This window comes from Dendrobates tinctorius, unplaced genomic scaffold (genome assembly GCF_039654945.1).
Source record: "Dendrobates tinctorius isolate UK_male_01 unplaced genomic scaffold, ASM3965494v1 ptg000060l, whole genome shotgun sequence".
Classification (NCBI taxonomy): Eukaryota; Metazoa; Chordata; class Amphibia; order Anura; family Dendrobatidae; genus Dendrobates; species Dendrobates tinctorius.
The window spans coordinates 36,053,239-36,070,614 of NW_027361728.1; the positions used below are offsets into that span (position 1 = coordinate 36,053,239).

Consider the following 17,376-nt stretch of genomic DNA (forward strand, 5'->3'; position numbering starts at 1 on the left):
CCTTTTGCAGCTTGCTAATTCTCCAACGCATGAAGACGGGAACTCCCTCGACTTGGTCTTCTCTCAGCTTTGTGCAGTGGATGATTTCACAAACTCCCCTCTCCCGCTCTCTGATCACAACCTTCTTTTATTCTCTATCAAGAACTGCCAGGCCGCTCAGGTCACCCCCACTGTCCATACTTATAGAAACATACAGGCCATTAACATCCAGAAACTTACGATGAACTTGCAGACTTCATTGGCCCCTATCTCCTCCCTCTCATGTCCTGATTCTGCACTGAAGCATTACAATGAAACACTTCAAACTGCCCTGGATGATTTTGCACCTCCTATACATAGAACAACACGACAAAGACAGCGAAAACCCTGGCACACCCTGCAAACACGTTTCCTGCAGTGGTGCTCCAGGTGCGCTGAACGTCTATGGAGAAAACCCAATCTACACGAAGATTTCATCCATTATAAGTTCATGCTTAGAATATACAACACTGCCCTTCACCTCTCCAAACAAACCTATTTCAACACCCTCATCACCTCACTGTCCAATAACCCGAAACGTCTCTTTGACACTTTTCATTCCCTGCTCAACCCAAGAGTGCAGGCCCCAACCACAGAGCTTCGAGCTGACGATCTGGCCAATTACTTCAAAGAAAAAAATTGATCATATCCGACAGGAAATTTTCTCCCAATCACCTCATACCATGCACTGTACTCCCTCCCCCACTGCATCTAGCTCACTCTCTGAGTTTGAACCAGTCACAGAAGAAGAAGTAAGCAGGCTCCTTGCATCTTCTCGCCCAACCACTTGCACCAGTGACCCATTTCCGTCACATCTGCTCCAGTACATTTCCCCTGCTGTCACCTTTCACCTAACTAAAATATTTAACCTCTCTCTCTCTTCTGGTATCTTTCCCTCCTTATTTAAGCATGCCATCATACATCCACTACTTAAAAAACCATCCCTCGACCAAAACTGTGCCGCTAACTATAGACCTGTCTCTAATCTTCCCTTCATCTCTAAACTCCTGGAACGCCTGGTCCACTCCCGTCTGATCCGCTATCTCTCTGATAACTCTCTTCTCGATCCTCTCCAATCCGGTTTCCACTCTCTACACTCTACTGAAACTGCCCTCACTAAAGTGTCTAATGATCTACTAACAGCTAAATCTAACGGTCACTACTCCATGCTAATTCTCTTGGATCTCTCTGCAGCATTCGACACGGTGGATCATTAGCTCCTCCTCACTATGCTCTGCTCCATCGGCATCAAGGACACCGTTCTCTCCTGGTTTTCCTCCTATCTCTCTGACCGCTCCCTTACTGTATCTTTTGCTGGCTCCTCCTCCTCTCATCTTCCCCTTACTGTTGGGGTGCCTCAAGGATCGGTTCTAGGCCCCCTCCTCTTCTCCTTGTACACTGCCCCTATTGGTCTAACAATCAGTAGATTTGGTTTTCAGTACCATCTCTATGCTGATGCCACCCAATTATACGCTTCTTCTCCTGACATCATGCCAGCCTTTCTAGAAAACACCGGCGATTGTCTAAATGCTGAGTCTAACATCACGTCCTCACTATATCTGAAACTGAACCTGTCAAAGACTGAACTCCTTGTGTTTCCTGCCTCAACTAATGCACCTATACCCGACACTGCCATTTCCGTGTGTGGTTCCACTATTACTCCCCAGCAACATGCCCGCTGTCTTGGGGTCATACTTGACTCTGAGCTTTCATTCACCCCCCACATCCAATCACTGGCTCGCTCTTGTTATCTGCATCTCAAAAACATTTCTAGAATTTGACCTTTTCTTACCTTTGACTCTGCAAAAATTCTTACGGTTTCTCTTATTCATTCTCGTCTGGACTACTGTAACTCTCTTCTAATCGGTCTCCCTCTTACCAAACTTCCCCCCCCCTCCAATCTGTCTTGAATGCTGCAGCCAGGATCATATTCCTCGCCAATCATTACACCGATGCCTCTACCTTGTGCCAGTCCTTACACTGGCTACCCATCCACTCCAGAATCCAGTACAAACTTATTGCCCTCACCCACAAAGCACTCCATGGCTCAGCACCACCCTACATCTCCTCCCTTGTTTCAGTCTACCACCCTACCCGTGCCCTCAGTTCTGCTGATGACCTGAGGTTAGCATCCCCGATAATCAGAATCTCCTACTCCCGTCTCCAAGACTATACACGTGCTGCGCCAATTCATTGGAATGCACTTCCCAGGTCAATACGAGTAGTCCCCAATCCCTACAATTTTAAGCGTGCCCTGAAAACTCATTTATTCAGACTGGCCTACCGCCTCAACACAACCTAACTATCCCTGTGTGGCACAGTCAAAAGTTTTACCATAACCAGGTTCCCCGTATCATGTTCCCACATGCTTTATGCATCTATTAGCCCTCTGTGTCCGTACTGTTACACACTTAACATTATGGCTGGTCCAAACAATCAGGGCAATTGTTACCACCCACCTTTCGTGTCTACCCTTTTTCCCTCATAGATTGTAGTTTGCGAGCAGGGCCCTCATTCCTCTTGGTATCTGTTATGATCTATGTGATTATTGTTATGCTGTAATGTCTATCGTCTGTACAAGTCCCCTCTGAAATGTAAAGTGCTGCGGAATATGTCGGCGCTATAGAAATAAAATTTATTATTATATTATAAGATATGGTATAAACGTCTTAAATGGTCACTAATGTATTGTACTCATATGTATAGTCAGTAGGTTCCTATATGTACTCATTGGTGTGGGGACTCCGCTGTAGTTTTTTTTTACTTGTTTTTATCATTTGGATTTAGATGTAATACTTATCATGGCACTATTCTTATTTTGGGGCTAATTAACGTTAGCCTTCATGTGTTTGGAAATTATATATATGGGGAGACCATCTTATTATATATGGGGGTGTGGGGACCATCATATTGTATATATGGGGCTGTGGGGACCATCATATATATGGGGCTGTCGGGACCATAATACTATATATAGCGGGTTGTGGAGACATCATACTATTAGTGGGGAGCTACGGGCACCATCATAGTAAATATTGGAGGGCTGCAGGACCATCATACTGTATATACAGAGATGCGTGGGAACTCAGAGGACATTATTTGTTATAAATGGGGACATTATTAGTTTTCATACGGGCACTCAGGTTGTATTATTTTTTGGGGGGGAGGGACAATGTTAACTTTAAGTGGAATCTCAAGGGTATTTGTTGCTGGAATGGTGCACTTGGGATATTATTATCCTACATGGTGTCACGGGGCTAACGCAACAGAGAGGAGCCAAAAAAGACAGCAGCATCTGATTGCTCCTACTCCTGTGCTGAAAAGAAGCACTTTTTAAATTTTTTTTTTTTTTTTTGCAGAATAGGAGTTAATCAGCCATTTTGGGAGCTCTAGGAGTCGGAGCTCTCAGCTGAGCTTGATTAGCCACTCCTATCTCCTATATAATCTGGGTCCAGATTGAAACACATAGTCAGAGCTAGCTTATGCTGCATGGCTTGGAGGAGAGGTGTTTAGGTGCTTATATGAGGAGCTTGGAGGAACTGTCTGTGACTGTTGTGTGGGTTTGTAAGTGTGATTATTCCTTTCCCTCCTCTTATTTTGTTTTTTTCCCCATCCTCCACTCCCCAATGAATTCCTCTGTTATATGTGAATGAATATTTGTATGCCTGGTATTTTCAGTTACCCCTTGTTTGGTTGCCTTGATCGTTGGGCTGGTGTACTGCAGTGCACGGCAGCTCCCCTCTTCCCCGGGTGGGGGAAGGGAAAAGACGGAAAGCTGATTCAGGAGATATGGCAAGGGTGGAGGCCCCGGCATTTTCACCTTCAGAAGTAACCTGGGGAATAGGGCAAGCTGAGGCGCCCCCTAGTATGTGACATTGGGCTTTTCTATGTAGCACACCAGGGGAGTTTCTATGGGACACTATTTTTTTTCTTGGGGGGGGGGGTGGACGGTACTCCTATTAATGACAAGGTTTTTAAAATATTGGGGTCACTGTCCAATGCCGCAGGTGCACACAGAGTGGGGAGTTTTTGTAGGTTGAGAATAGATGGGTAAGGCACTGGAAATGTGAACATCAGGTGTAAGTCACCATCTATCTTTATTGTAGTTTTCAATTTCAAATAGCAAAAATGCTCTTCATGAGTGTTTCACACATTATGAACCTGAAAAATGTGTGGCTATTGAATCCTCCTGAATAATTAATCTGGACCTGTTAATTGTCATAAATATGTAATTTTTTTCCTGGTATAAATGCTGCAGTTATCCTGAATATGGCATTTTTCTTTTGTTCTTTAACCACTCTCGCTATTCCCTCCGTTCTCTGTAAGTAAATCTAGCCTTGTTAGTTAACTAGGAGTAATCCTCAACTCTTCTCTGTGGACATCTTCTTGAGGATTACGCCCAGTTAACTAAGAATGATAGATTTATATTTAAGGCAGAGGGTGTGATAACATGTGAATAGAGAAATGCAGGAACAAAACATAATGCCAGATGTATTCGAACAGCGACATTCATACCAGGTAAAAAAAAAAAATTACATATTGATTGCAAAATACAGGTCTTCTTTAAAGTGTTCATTTGCAAATAAATAGCATTATAATTATGCACAGCTGCTTAATACCTTCCACAATTTGCCAGCTTTTAGTTATTGGGGCGTGGCTGGAGATTCACAGAAGTACCAAAATGGCAACGACGGGGTTCTTCAACAGCAACCACTCCATATAAGTACTGCTTTCAGACACCGACTACTGTATCTACACGATTAACGGCAGGGATCAGAGCTTTGCTCTGCTTACTACTGATAGAGACATATGCCAACTATGTAATAAAGCCCGCATTCTACAGCATGTAGAATCAGGTTAGCCTCTGAGACCCTTTCACACAAGATCTCAGTAAAAATGTACATGTATGTCATTTTCCGCTAAAAGACTAGAGAGGTTTTTCAGGGCTAAAGAATCTGGCAGGTGATTTTTCCCACAAAACCAACACCAGTATAATTTAGTGGTACTCCAGTAGTTGACTTCTGAGCACATTACCTCCACCACCTTTACTACAGACAGGGAATTTGTATCCTTAATCTTTTTTTACTAAAATCTGTCCATTGCTGGGGTAAGAAACACTTCTACATAAAGTGTGGAGCAGCAATGGATTGTAGTGGTGGTGTTTGGTGGGCTAAATACACCTTTGATTTTGATGATGTCATGACTCCACCTTTCAGTGTGTCTGGAATGCAGTCACTAACAGCTCAGTTGTCTAATCTAGTGCAGGGGAGTACAGAGGTGTCCGTCTTTTGAGTGACAGCTCGGCTGTCCAACCTGAGACTGGAAGGTGCTGAGCTGTCCGTATTTTGAGTAACAGCTCAGCCGGCCAATCTGAGACTGGAAGGCCCTGAGCTTCCTTCAGGTGTTCCTTGTTCCTAGTGATTACTCAGCTACTTTACTAAGCTGTCTGATCCAGACAGCTGCCAATTGTAGCTTTCAGCTATTCTGGCTTGTCCTATGTGCCTTGTACAATGAATTTCAACATATGATTATTTTGTTTCTGGACCATAGATTTGCTGATTGACTACCTGTTTGTATTACCCTTGACGCACGCTGACCTTGGAATGCTGACTCTGGACTGTGGCCTGACTACGCCTTTTGCCTTACCACTTTGTATATGACAAGCCCATTTGGTATCTGACCACAGAGCTCTTGACTAACCCAAGCCTCACGGCTTGCCTGTGAGTAGTGACTGGAGTCACAGAATATCTATTCTCAGGATAGATCAATTCTTAGGATCATCAATATTACATTGGTGGGTCCAACTTACATCACCACTGACAATCAGCTGTATGAAGGGGCTGCAATGCTCCAGTAAGTGCTACAACCTCTTACCTGTAAATGCAGGCACATCGTCATTCATATACTTTTGGTTGTGTCTCAATCTACAGCTCCGTTCCATTCTCTTAGATAAGATCCACCTACCATACCAGGTACACTCACAATCGTATTTCTAATACTTTGTGTAAATGATAAGGGTATAGAGTGCTGGAGAGCGATGGCCTCATTTATTTGATCAAGAAGGGTGCCAGGAGTCAGATCCTCACCTATCAAAAACTAATGGTGGTCTGACCAACGGTCCATCAATACTAAAATACATGTAGACCCCATTTTGTTATATAATGTTCCATCTAGTCTAATGTCTAGAATTAAAATACTATACAATGATAAATACAGATGATTCTAGGAGAATATTGAGAAAAGGTTTAAATACTCAGCAAGACAAAGCAAAGACACTGATACACTTACCTTTTCCCAATATCATTGCGTGCTGCTACTCTAAATGTATATCCCATTGCCGGACACAATTTAGTCAGCTTGCAGTGCCTTTGGTTTCCCGTGTAACACTCTCTGAACATACTATTTCGTTTTCCCTAGAGAAAGGAAAACATTTCCTAATTTTAGTTATTTTTAATAATTTATTTGTAGTTTACATATCCATGTCTGGTCATTGGTACAATTTATGTTAGCCAACTTTTAATATATGTGACAGTCTACAGCATATCAATGTCTAGTAGGACGGTCATATTTATGAAAACAACCCAATTTAAGAGGGGGGAAAATGTATGGAGATTAGGCTTGTTCATTAAATGTCAAATGGAGGGTTTTTTTTTTTATAGGGGCAGAAAAGTTGATGCGGAATTATTTTTCCCTCTGCAAAGTAAATATTTTCCCATCATTCATTTTCAACAGAAAAATATGCATCCGTGAATGACATGTGCTCCAGGAGTGAAAAGCTAGAACTCTCCTTAGAGAACCAATACTTCCTGAGAGCACATAATAAGCCCACCATGCAAAGGGAAGAAAACATAAAAAACGTCTTATTGATTGCTCTCTTCTGAGGTTTACGTTCAGGCTCGCTTTCCGCGCTGGTTGGCCGTGCGCTGTCTGTGTTTATATCCTGTTGCTGTCTAATGAGCTTAACAGATGGAGGCCATAGGGCCATCTCTAGATGTTTTCCACGCCACAGAAAGCTGTTGATATTTTTCTATGCTGCCAAATAGACTGGTCAATAAAGTAAATGACAAAGGGCAATAATTCTGCTGTGCTGCAAACGGGATCACCATATAATGAGGGTATATTTAGGATGTATTTTTTTAAAGGCTCAAATCTGCTCAATTCAGAGTGGCTCCTTGAATGAATGTTAAACTTCCTACCACCACTCCTAAAAAAAGGTGTAAAAGGATTTTGATGTTTTTTTTGTTCAAATCACTTTTTTTTTTTTTTTTAAACAAAATTGTACAGGTTCTTCTCCAACATATTTAGTTAAAGTTGGTCATACATGTGGAGAGGTTTCATCGACGGGAGCAGTCAGTAGAATGTAGACAGTCCAATACATCCCACCTCTCATAGAACATATTACTGCACAGATGGTACAATTAAAGCAGATACTAGCCGCCCACAACCTTGTGTATATATGGGGAAAGACGACCGTTTCTCCCCATCGCCATTTGTCTATAATAATGTGTCCATTCAATATCTCAGTCAGCAACTTGAGGGTGACAGCTGTGGGACACCAACAACATATTGGCCCTGATTCATCATAGCGATCCTGCTAGAATTCTCGTGTGAACAGCTTTGAAGAGACAACATTTTTGCGCATCCTGAAGCTATGCAAAAATGTGCCTTTTGGGGTTTTCACAACAGTTTTGCCCATCTACATCACAGTGAGTGGAACTGGCGTAGAATGGAGGAGTTATGACACAGCCCTAATTCATGACTAGCTGTGGTGTCCCTTACAACAGAAATATTACTGCAGTCTCTGGCTGGAGTAAGATTTGTGGTGAAACATGAAGGCACAAGCCACTTTACAGATGTACGGATTCATTAGGAGAAGTCTTTTAATGCACCACTCTAGCATTTTTCTTATTTTACCACTGGAGTGGTGTCACTAATCTAAGTTCGATGGCATTAGTAATATACTTGCCAGTCGCAGTCTTTTTTCTGCTCTCAGCACTGCTATTTTTGCAGTTTGTGACCAGCCATATTGCTACAGTATATGCTGAGGAGAGATAAGCGAATTTGTTCAGATTTCGGCCCCGAATCTGATTTTGACACATTCGGGCCATATTCAAACACTATTCGTGGCGAATATATGTCTTATAATCGGTTTCAAACATATTCGGTCATTTCTACTCCCACTGACTAATGACGTTCAGCTGTGTTCAACAAATATTGCAAAAACAATATTCGATTCCGATCATATTAGGAACCGAATCAAAACAAATTCGCTCATCTCTAATGCTGCGCAAGCCAGAGGTCACTTCTCAACGCAAGTCTATGAGAGACAGAATGAAGACCTCAGACTTACATTGGGAGCTTGTGAGCGCTACCTCTGACTTCCAGTCAGTCAGAAATTGTAGTCACAAGATGGTGGAGTGGGACCGGAGCAGTGCCAGACAGAGTAGAAGATGGTATGTATATTACTAGGTGCAGGAAACATGTATGCGTGCTAGCAATGCAGCACTGAAAAAAAAACAAGACAATTGCTGGAGTGGCGATTTCATGAATCAGGAGCGTCTAACTCTACCATGGCCCCTCATCAAGACCGGGATGAACAATGCTGGTCTTTGTAAAACAGGGCAAATTATGTATATTTATAGATAAAGGGAAAGACTTGATTAAGTCAATTTTTCTAGGAATGGAAGATACAAAATATGGACAATTATTTTTCCATATATTGTATCTAAATAGATAAAATATATAAATCTCTTATTCATTGAATTCAGTTGCCCCATGTATACAACATCTGGCCACAAGCCATGAAGTCTGCTTTTACAAACTTTTGGGAAAGAATAGGTCATTCTAAGGTTGTGTACCCACGTAAGCGGGGTTTTTTTTTGCGTTTTTTAAGCGTTTTTCCTGGCAAAAACTCTTCAAAAATGCATACAAGAAGCATCCCATTCTTTTTAATGAATTCCACAATTTTTGTGCACATGATGCGTTTTTTTCTGCGAAAAAAACACATCGCGGAAAAAAACGAAGCATGTTCATTGATTTTGAGAACAAAAACGCATTTCCAACTATATTCTATGAGCATGTGGATGCTCCTGTAAAAAACGCTTAAAAAATTAGCAAAAAAAAAAACACACAAAAAACGTGCAAAAAAGCGCGTTTTTCTTGGAAAGGAGTCCGTTTTTTTCTGCATACGTGGGTACATAGCCTAAAGAGCTCACTGAATTAGAGCCTGGTCCTGTAATAGGATGTCACTGTTGTAACATGTCAGTTTATGAAATGTCTTTCCTAAATGTTCCCCAATCAACTATGAGTGATATTACTGAAAAGTATAAGCTTTCAGGGACCAAAGGAAAAGCGGCCACAAAGTGGCAAAACATGTCACATTACAGAGCGGGATCACTGAGCACTGTGGTGCATAGTGCAGCAACGCTCCAAACATCCTCTGGAATTAACATCATCACAAAACTTTGTGGTGGGAGCTTCCATGGTCAAGAATCTGCACATAAACCTTAAATCCTTCAAGTACAATGCCAAGCATCGAATAGAGTGAACAGCAGTACACTGCTTGTGGACCCTGGAGCAATGGAAAGGTGTTTTGTGAAGTAACGAATCATGCTCCTCTGACCTACAGTCGGTTAGTGAGAACAGTTTGTGGAAGATTTGATTCTGCTACAACTCGACTATGCCCTAGAGAGCAAAGCAAGATCAATAATGGCATGGTTCAGTCAGTTTGGTGTTAAAAAACTTGACTGGTTCACACAGAGCCCGAACCTCACCCCATCAATATTCTTTTGTGATGACCTAGAATAGAGATTGTAAGAAAGGCCCTCTCGTGGAACAACAGCATCGGAACTCTTTTGGATGACTGGGCAAAAATTCCCACAGATATAATCCAAATCTCAGAGACAGCCTTCCCAAAATAATGGAAGCTGTGTAGTGTCAAAGAGGGGGATCAACTGCATTTTAATGCCTATGGATTTGGAATGTTATGTCATAAAAGCTCCTGTACGTATAATGTGTAGGTGTCCATGGACTTGAACAACACGCATCTACAAGACAAAGACTCACCCTAGTAAAGTTGTGTGCAACTTGTCTGCTTTTTTACACCACACTCGCAACTGTAAAATATTCCTTCAATAGCAAGACAAAAGCAAGATGCAGAAATGATTATGATCCGGCAATTTGTCTGCCAATTGCTACCAAATGACAAGTCGACAAGTAGCCCCAGCCTAGAATGAGCAGACTAGTGCCAACGCAGAAAAATAAATTGACCAACCACAGCGCTATAAGATTATCAGAAGAAAACGCATGCTTGGAGCATGCACAGATTGCTGCAAATAAGATTGTGTGAGCTAATGGTCTGAGAGGGGCACAAAGGGAGATATCTCAACGTTCCTTCTCCGTTAATGTTTGTTACGTATTCTTACCTCATCCCATTGTAATAAGTAGCTTGTGATTTTTGAACCATTGTCAACGGGTGCCTAAAACAGCAGAATAGTTTATTAATTCAATGTAAATACAATGTAACCCATGATAATACCAAAACTAGAAATCATGTCAAGGAAACACAATGGGAAGAAACTCTCTGCTTTTTAGATGTACCTTACATTTAAGACCAGATGGATGACACCTACCTTCCATTGTAGTGTAAGTGAACTTTTGGTTCTCTGAGAAAGTTTAGGTGGGAAGGGACATTCTGGTGCAGAGCTGTGAGTGGTGAATGTGATGGGTTCTGAACACGATCCCTTTACTGACTTATTTGTTGTGTAGATCCTGAAACAAATGCAAGTTACAGCATGTTAAATAAGAGACCTCTAGTAGGCACATGTTTTATGTTACAATGATAACATTCAATTCATTAAAAAAAAAAAAAAAACAACAACATTACCAAACTAAAACTTGTGAAACTTGCAATAAACTTATTAGGATGACAATAATTACAGACGCTGGACAGACATCAGTCTGGGATGATTTAGTGACTCCTGCTTTGAGCAGTGGGTTGGACCAGATGACCCAGGAGATCCCTTCCAACTCTACCATTCTATGATTCTACGATAACAGATGTGCTACAATACAGCCAAAATGGTGCTGTTCACTTTGGTCGATCCCTAAACCAGAAGGCTTTGTTGTGAAGTATTCAACAGTGGGAATACGATATTAGTATACCTCTGTCAGTGATGGTCTTTGTTCTAGTTTCTCTACCATCTCATTCTAAGCAACATTGATATATGTAAGAAAAAAAAAACACTAATATGCTTAATGTTAAAACTAATTTCCAGACCTCCATTGGTCCTCTTGTTGCCCGTTTTATATACCAGGCCTCTTACATAATGTCACATGGCTGCATTTTTTTTAAGTCCAATTATGGACAAAAAGTAAATGCGGCTCAGAACTAGACATCATAAGACATGTAATATTACTTCATTAAGATGGCAACATCACTAAGGCCGGGTGAATCCACAGGCCCAATGGGAGCTGAAAGCGAGCTTTAGCAAATACAACTTTGAGTACCAAGTACAATCTTAATTCCAAAATTGTTCGGACGCTGTGTAAAATGTAAAGAAAACAAGAATGCAATGTTTTGGCTGTCAAACGCATATAACACTGATTTCTGGAAGTATTCCCGAGCCCACGCAGTGATTTGCATGATCGAATCACACTTGTTAATACAGTGCCGCCTGAGGGTCTGTAGATCATGAGCAACCAATATTGACCTTCCTTGTGCACGTGGATTTCTCCAGAATCTCAGACTCTTGGTGTTATGAACTATAGATAGTGGGATAGTCAAAGTTTTTGTAATTTTCACACTGAAATTTTCGCACAATTTTTAGGTGCAATTGTTGACAGATTAGTGAACCTAAGACTATCTTTGCTTCTGACAGACTCTGCCTCTCCAACATGTACTTTTTTTATATACATAAGTTATGTGACTTAGTTGAAAATTGACCCTCCAGCTGTATTCATTAACCCCGTCCCATCTTTTTCTGAGACATATTGCTGCCATCAATTTCTAAGAGAGTTAATTTATTCAAATGAAAATGGAAAAATGTGCAACGTTCACCTGCTGATCTGGGTTCTATGTTCTGTTGTGAATAAAATATGGATAGAAGAGATTTCCAAATCATTGTATTCTTGTTTTCCTTACATTGTACATAGTGTCTTAATGTTTTTGGAATTGGAGTTGTAGCTCTCATGATTATAAATTATAGTTATTGTCCAAAAATGGAAAGAAAACGCATACAAAAATGGTAGGAATGAATACGATCACTGACAACATGCGCACACACCAGTCAACCAATCAAAATTCTAAGGACCTTAACAGAAGGAAAGATATTTGGTAAAAACTACATGGTCACAATCTGAATCAGCTACACCTACTAACAAACGTCAGCCAACAATACTGAGTAACGGTCATATAGTGTTAGTCCAACTTTTCAAGAAAAAAGCTACATTTTCCTAATAATCAGAAGGTTTTTTTTTTTGGAATTGGGATTGTATATTTATGAGCTTTTCCCTATAGTTTCCAGGCATTATGTATAAATATCTATATTTCAAGTAACCTTTTAAAAAGCTATCTGCAGGTATACAAGCCTTTTGCATAATCTGGAATAAGCTCTTGCATTGATAACTGTTAATATTGCATCAAACTCCGATTTGGAAGAATAAAACCCCATACACAGTAGACTAATATCTGAAACCACAAATCTCAACACGTTCGGCCGACAGTCTAATGTGTATGGGGCACCCGATAAGATGTCAGAGAGAGAAAAGGGGACGGCATGTCCTATTTCGGACTGCCAACCTCTTTTTTTTTTTTTTTTTTTATTTGTAGATAAGACGCCGCCAGAGAGATCTGTCACCAGCTGACTCATAACGAACACAGGAGCGCACAGGAAATTTGGTCGAGTTATCTGTTGGCAGCTATCTAATAATTTATCAGTATATGGGAAGCTTCAATTATTGGACATATTTTAACTTTCTTATTACCGTAAGACAATTGTGTAATCATGATGTGTACCTGTCACATACCAAATGCCAATAAAATGCAAAGAAAACTAAAAAGACTATTTGCAGAATTAAAGTAGACAATTCTTTGCATATAAAATTTTTGCATTTTTGTAATGTTACAGTTATACTATTACATTGCACAAAAAAATCATAATAAAAGACTATAAAAATACTAGGTCATTTATCCTTTTTAACAAAAAATTGCTTCATAATATGACAGACTTTGGTATTGTTTTCCCAACTCAGGTGCTAAAACAACAAGACTATAACTCACCTGACGTGATAATCTGTTGCCGGCCTGAGGTCTTTCAAATGACACTCTAATTCTTCTCCGCTGCGGAGACAAATTGTATATTGAGAGTGAGAGATAGAAAGGGTGAAGATAATACAGGATTCTGCCCTCAGCTGTGATATCATCATCAATATAAGGGACAGAATGAAAGATATAGAGCACAGCCATCTGCCTAGCCAAGACCAGGAAAGATTTCTAAAGCATACGGTACACCTTATTTCTATGCAGCACAGAGCTTCCATAAGGTTTCAGTATACATTATAAATGTATATAAACAGTACTGTGCAAAAGTTTTGGGCAGGTGTGGACAAACTACAAAAACTATAATAAATTATAATTTTTACTTCTATTGTTCCAATATATTCCACAGCACCTTACTATTCAGGGGGGACATGTACAGACATTACAGAGTAACACAATTCAACAGACACCAAAAGATGTGAGGGCCCTGCTTGTAAGCTTAAAATCTATGAGGAAGAAGAGGAGGCAAAAAAGCAAATGATAAAAAGTGCTTGTATTTGTGCTAAGAATTCTTTAAAAAATAGAAGAGTTTGTAGTTTTTATTGTATCAATTAATAAAATGTGAAATAATTAAACATGAGAAACCTAAATGAAATCAATATTTGGTGTGACCAGCCTCTGTCTTCAAAACAGCTCTAAAACATCACTTCTTGTTGATACACTTGCACTCATATTTGAAGGAACTTGGCAAGCAGGTTGCTCCAAACATCTTGGAGAACTGACCACAGATCTTCTATATAGGCTTGCACAGACCATAGTGTCTCTTCATGTAATGCTGGATAGACTTGATGATGCTGAGATCAATCTCTGTGGGCACCATTTCATTACTTAGAAAGACTCCTTGTTCTTCGTTACCGTGGATAAAGTTATTAATGACTGGCTGTATGTTTGGGGTCCTCCTGCTTCACTGTTACCTGCAGATATTCATTGTACAACTCTCCACTGGTCTACAAAAAAAACAAAATTTCTGGCATGGACTTTAAGAACAGTTTTAGACTAATTTGAGGGTGCGGAGTTCAAATCTGATCTTATAATTTCTCTATCACATCACGTTTTTGCGCTATAGGTATATAGCCCATTTTCATGAATTCCATGAAAAATATAAGTAGAGTATGAAAAGTGCCGGTTTATACGGTTCACTAAGGTAAATTTAGTTTTCATTTACTCTCCCAATAAATGTGAGAATATCTTTGTTTTCTTTGAACATGCATAATTCCCATTTGTTTTGATAAGAAAGTAAACAGACAGTTTTCAACGTACACAACAGTCGTTTGCAGGTACTGCTTTATTTATTGAAATTTTCAATGAATTTTGATATTTGTTTTTATGCTGCTGTTTTTTGTTTGTGAATCAATACCTAAGGTGTGTGTGTGTGGGGGGGGGACAGAAATTCAATGAACATCTCAGGTAGCTAACAACTTTTATCTTGTATTTCTCTGCAGGATGTTTTGCTGATCTAACAATGGCCTCCACATCTCGCAGAAGACAGTGCTCAAATGATCCAAATATTTTTTGTTACATCTGTGGAAACTTTACTGTGAAGACTCAGAGGCGCAACATTACTGACTTTGTTAAGAGGGTGTATTTTGCGTACTTCAAAGTAAAACTTGGAGACCAAGACAAGCATTGGGCTCCTCACAAAGTGTGCAAAACCTGTATTGAGAGCTTGAGATCATGGTCTCAAGGAAAGAATGCTAAACTTCAGTTTGGAGTTCCTATGGTTTGGAGAGAACCAAGCAATCATTTAGAAGACTGCTATTTCTGCCTTGTCGATGTAAACGGTTTCAATAAGAAAAACAAGCAATATTTGCAATACCCGAGTATCCCTTCAGGTATTCGACAAGTTGCCCATAGTGAAGACATACCTGTTCCAAAATTTACTGAGCTTCCAGAAAACGTTGACACAGATCTCTCCTCACATTGTAATACTGATGAAGAAGACAGTCCAGATATTTTTCGGCCATGTGATGAAGATTGTAACAAACCAATTCTGTTTACTCAGTCTGCTTTGAATGATCTGGTTAGAGATCTTTATCTACCAAAAGAGTCTGCTGAACTACCGTGTTTCCCCGAAAGTAAGACCCTGTCTTACATTAATTTTACCCCAAAAAGTCCCACCCTGTCTTACTTTCGGGGGAGGTCTTACATTAGCCGAAAAAAAATGACAATTTCTTTTTAACCAATAAATTAACATTTATTAACATGCTGTTATACCCCATAAAAGTGCCGTATCCCACTGCACACAGCCCCACACCCCATAACAGTGCCGTATCCCACTGCACACAGCCCCACACCCCATAACAGTGCCGTATCCCACTGCACACAGCCCCACACCCCATAACAGTGCCGTATCCCACTGCACACAGCCCCACACCCCATAACAGTGCCGTATCCCACTGCACACAGCCCCATACCCTATACAGTACATGTTTCCCTACTTGGTTTTTAAATGCTGGACGTTTTCCTCTGCGGTGCGGCTGTGGGTGCGGAAGGCCTGTGCTGCAGGGAACGCTGTGCCAATCAGCAGGGAAACAGCGGTGACGTGGGGCTGGGGCGGCCAATTACAGCCCAAGCTGCTGGACCAATCAGTGCTCGAGCCGGGGGCCGGCGGTGACGTGGGGAACAGGGGCGGCCAATGAGCTGTTGAGCTGGGCGGATTGCGGGGTTAACACGGCGAGTTAACCCCATGAGCGCTGGACCCGCCCAGCTGCACCTGAGGACACCTCTGGAGCCTGGGGACCCAATGGGGGACAGCGGCGGCCCAAAGGTAAGGGCCTTACATTTCACAGCGGCCCCCAACCCTGCCTTACATTCGGGGGAGGCCTTACATTGAAGGACCCCCCCGTAACCCCCACCCTGTCTTACTTTCGGGGGGGTCCTACTTTCGGGGAAACAGGGTATTGGCTTCAAGACTACAAGAGAATCGAATGTTGAAACCCGGTACAAGTGTCTCATTTTAACCTAACAGGGAAGCAAAACTGCGTAAGTACTTCCATTCAGATGGCCAGCTTGTCTATTGTACTGATGTTGAAGGGCTACTTCTCTTTATGGGACTTCCAGCATATGATTCAAGGGATTGGAGGCTTTTTATTGATAGTTCCAAAAGAAGTTTAAAATGTGCTCTGTTACACAATGGAAATAAGTATGGCTCTGTACCAATAGGTCATTCTGTAAAACTTAAAGAAGAATATAAAAACATCAAGATTGTTCTAGAGAGGTTACAATATAATGTTCATGGGTGGTTAATTTGTGTTGATTTGAAAATGGTTAACTTTCTTTTGGGTCTGCAAGGAGAATACACAAACACCCTTGTTTTCTGTGCTACTGGGACAGTAGAGCTACAGCAGAGCATTGGGTGAAAACTGAATGGCCTCAGCGACAGAGTTTGGCATCTGGCGATAAGAATGTCATCCATGATCCTCTAGTGGATAGGAAGAACATTGCCTTTCCTCCCTTGCACATAAAACTTGGATTGATGAAGCACTTCGTCAAAGCTGTCAATCACAGTGGAGAATGCTTTAACTATATATGTTCAACTTTTCCTGGTCTTAGTGAAGAGCAGAAAAAGGCTGGAATATTTGATGGACCTCAAATAAGAACACTTATAAGAGACCCAAATTTTATCACATCAATGAATGAAGAAAGAGCTTGGAATGCATTTTGTAATGTGGTGCAGAATTTTCTAGGGAATAAGAAAGCAGACAACTATGAAGAGATTGTGGAAGAGCTACTAATGAGTCTGCGAAAGCTTGGATGTAGAATGAGTATCAAGATTCACTATTTACACAGCCATTTGAACTTTTTTCCAGAGAACCTTGGGGATGTGAGCGAGGAACAAGGGGAGCGTTTTCATCAGGACATTAAAACAATGGAAGAACGGTATCAAGGCCGGTGGAACTCACATATGATGACTGACTATTGCTGGAGCTTGATGAGAGACAACCCAGAAGCTGTACATCACAGATCAGCCAAGAAAAGAAAGCTCAAATAACTGCCATTTGCCATTCATCTGTGTGCCATATATATGTGTTTTTATATTT

The 17,376-nt window shown here is 40.9% G+C and overlaps 1 protein-coding gene across 2 annotated transcripts in view; it reads right to left on the minus strand.

The window, feature by feature from the left end:
* The window catches only part of FNDC3B (fibronectin type III domain containing 3B), a 474,468-nt gene that overhangs the window by 151,212 nt on the left and 305,880 nt on the right, over positions 1–17,376 (minus strand). For both annotated transcript variants that reach the window (XM_073578841.1, XM_073578842.1), the window contains 4 exons: positions 13,298–13,357; positions 10,650–10,788; positions 10,443–10,496; positions 6,307–6,431 (listed from right to left, as the gene is read on the minus strand). In XM_073578841.1, the coding sequence (XP_073434942.1) occupies positions 6,307–6,431; positions 10,443–10,496; positions 10,650–10,788; positions 13,298–13,357 (378 nt within the window). The remainder of the gene's footprint in view (positions 1–6,306; positions 6,432–10,442; positions 10,497–10,649; positions 10,789–13,297; positions 13,358–17,376) is intronic.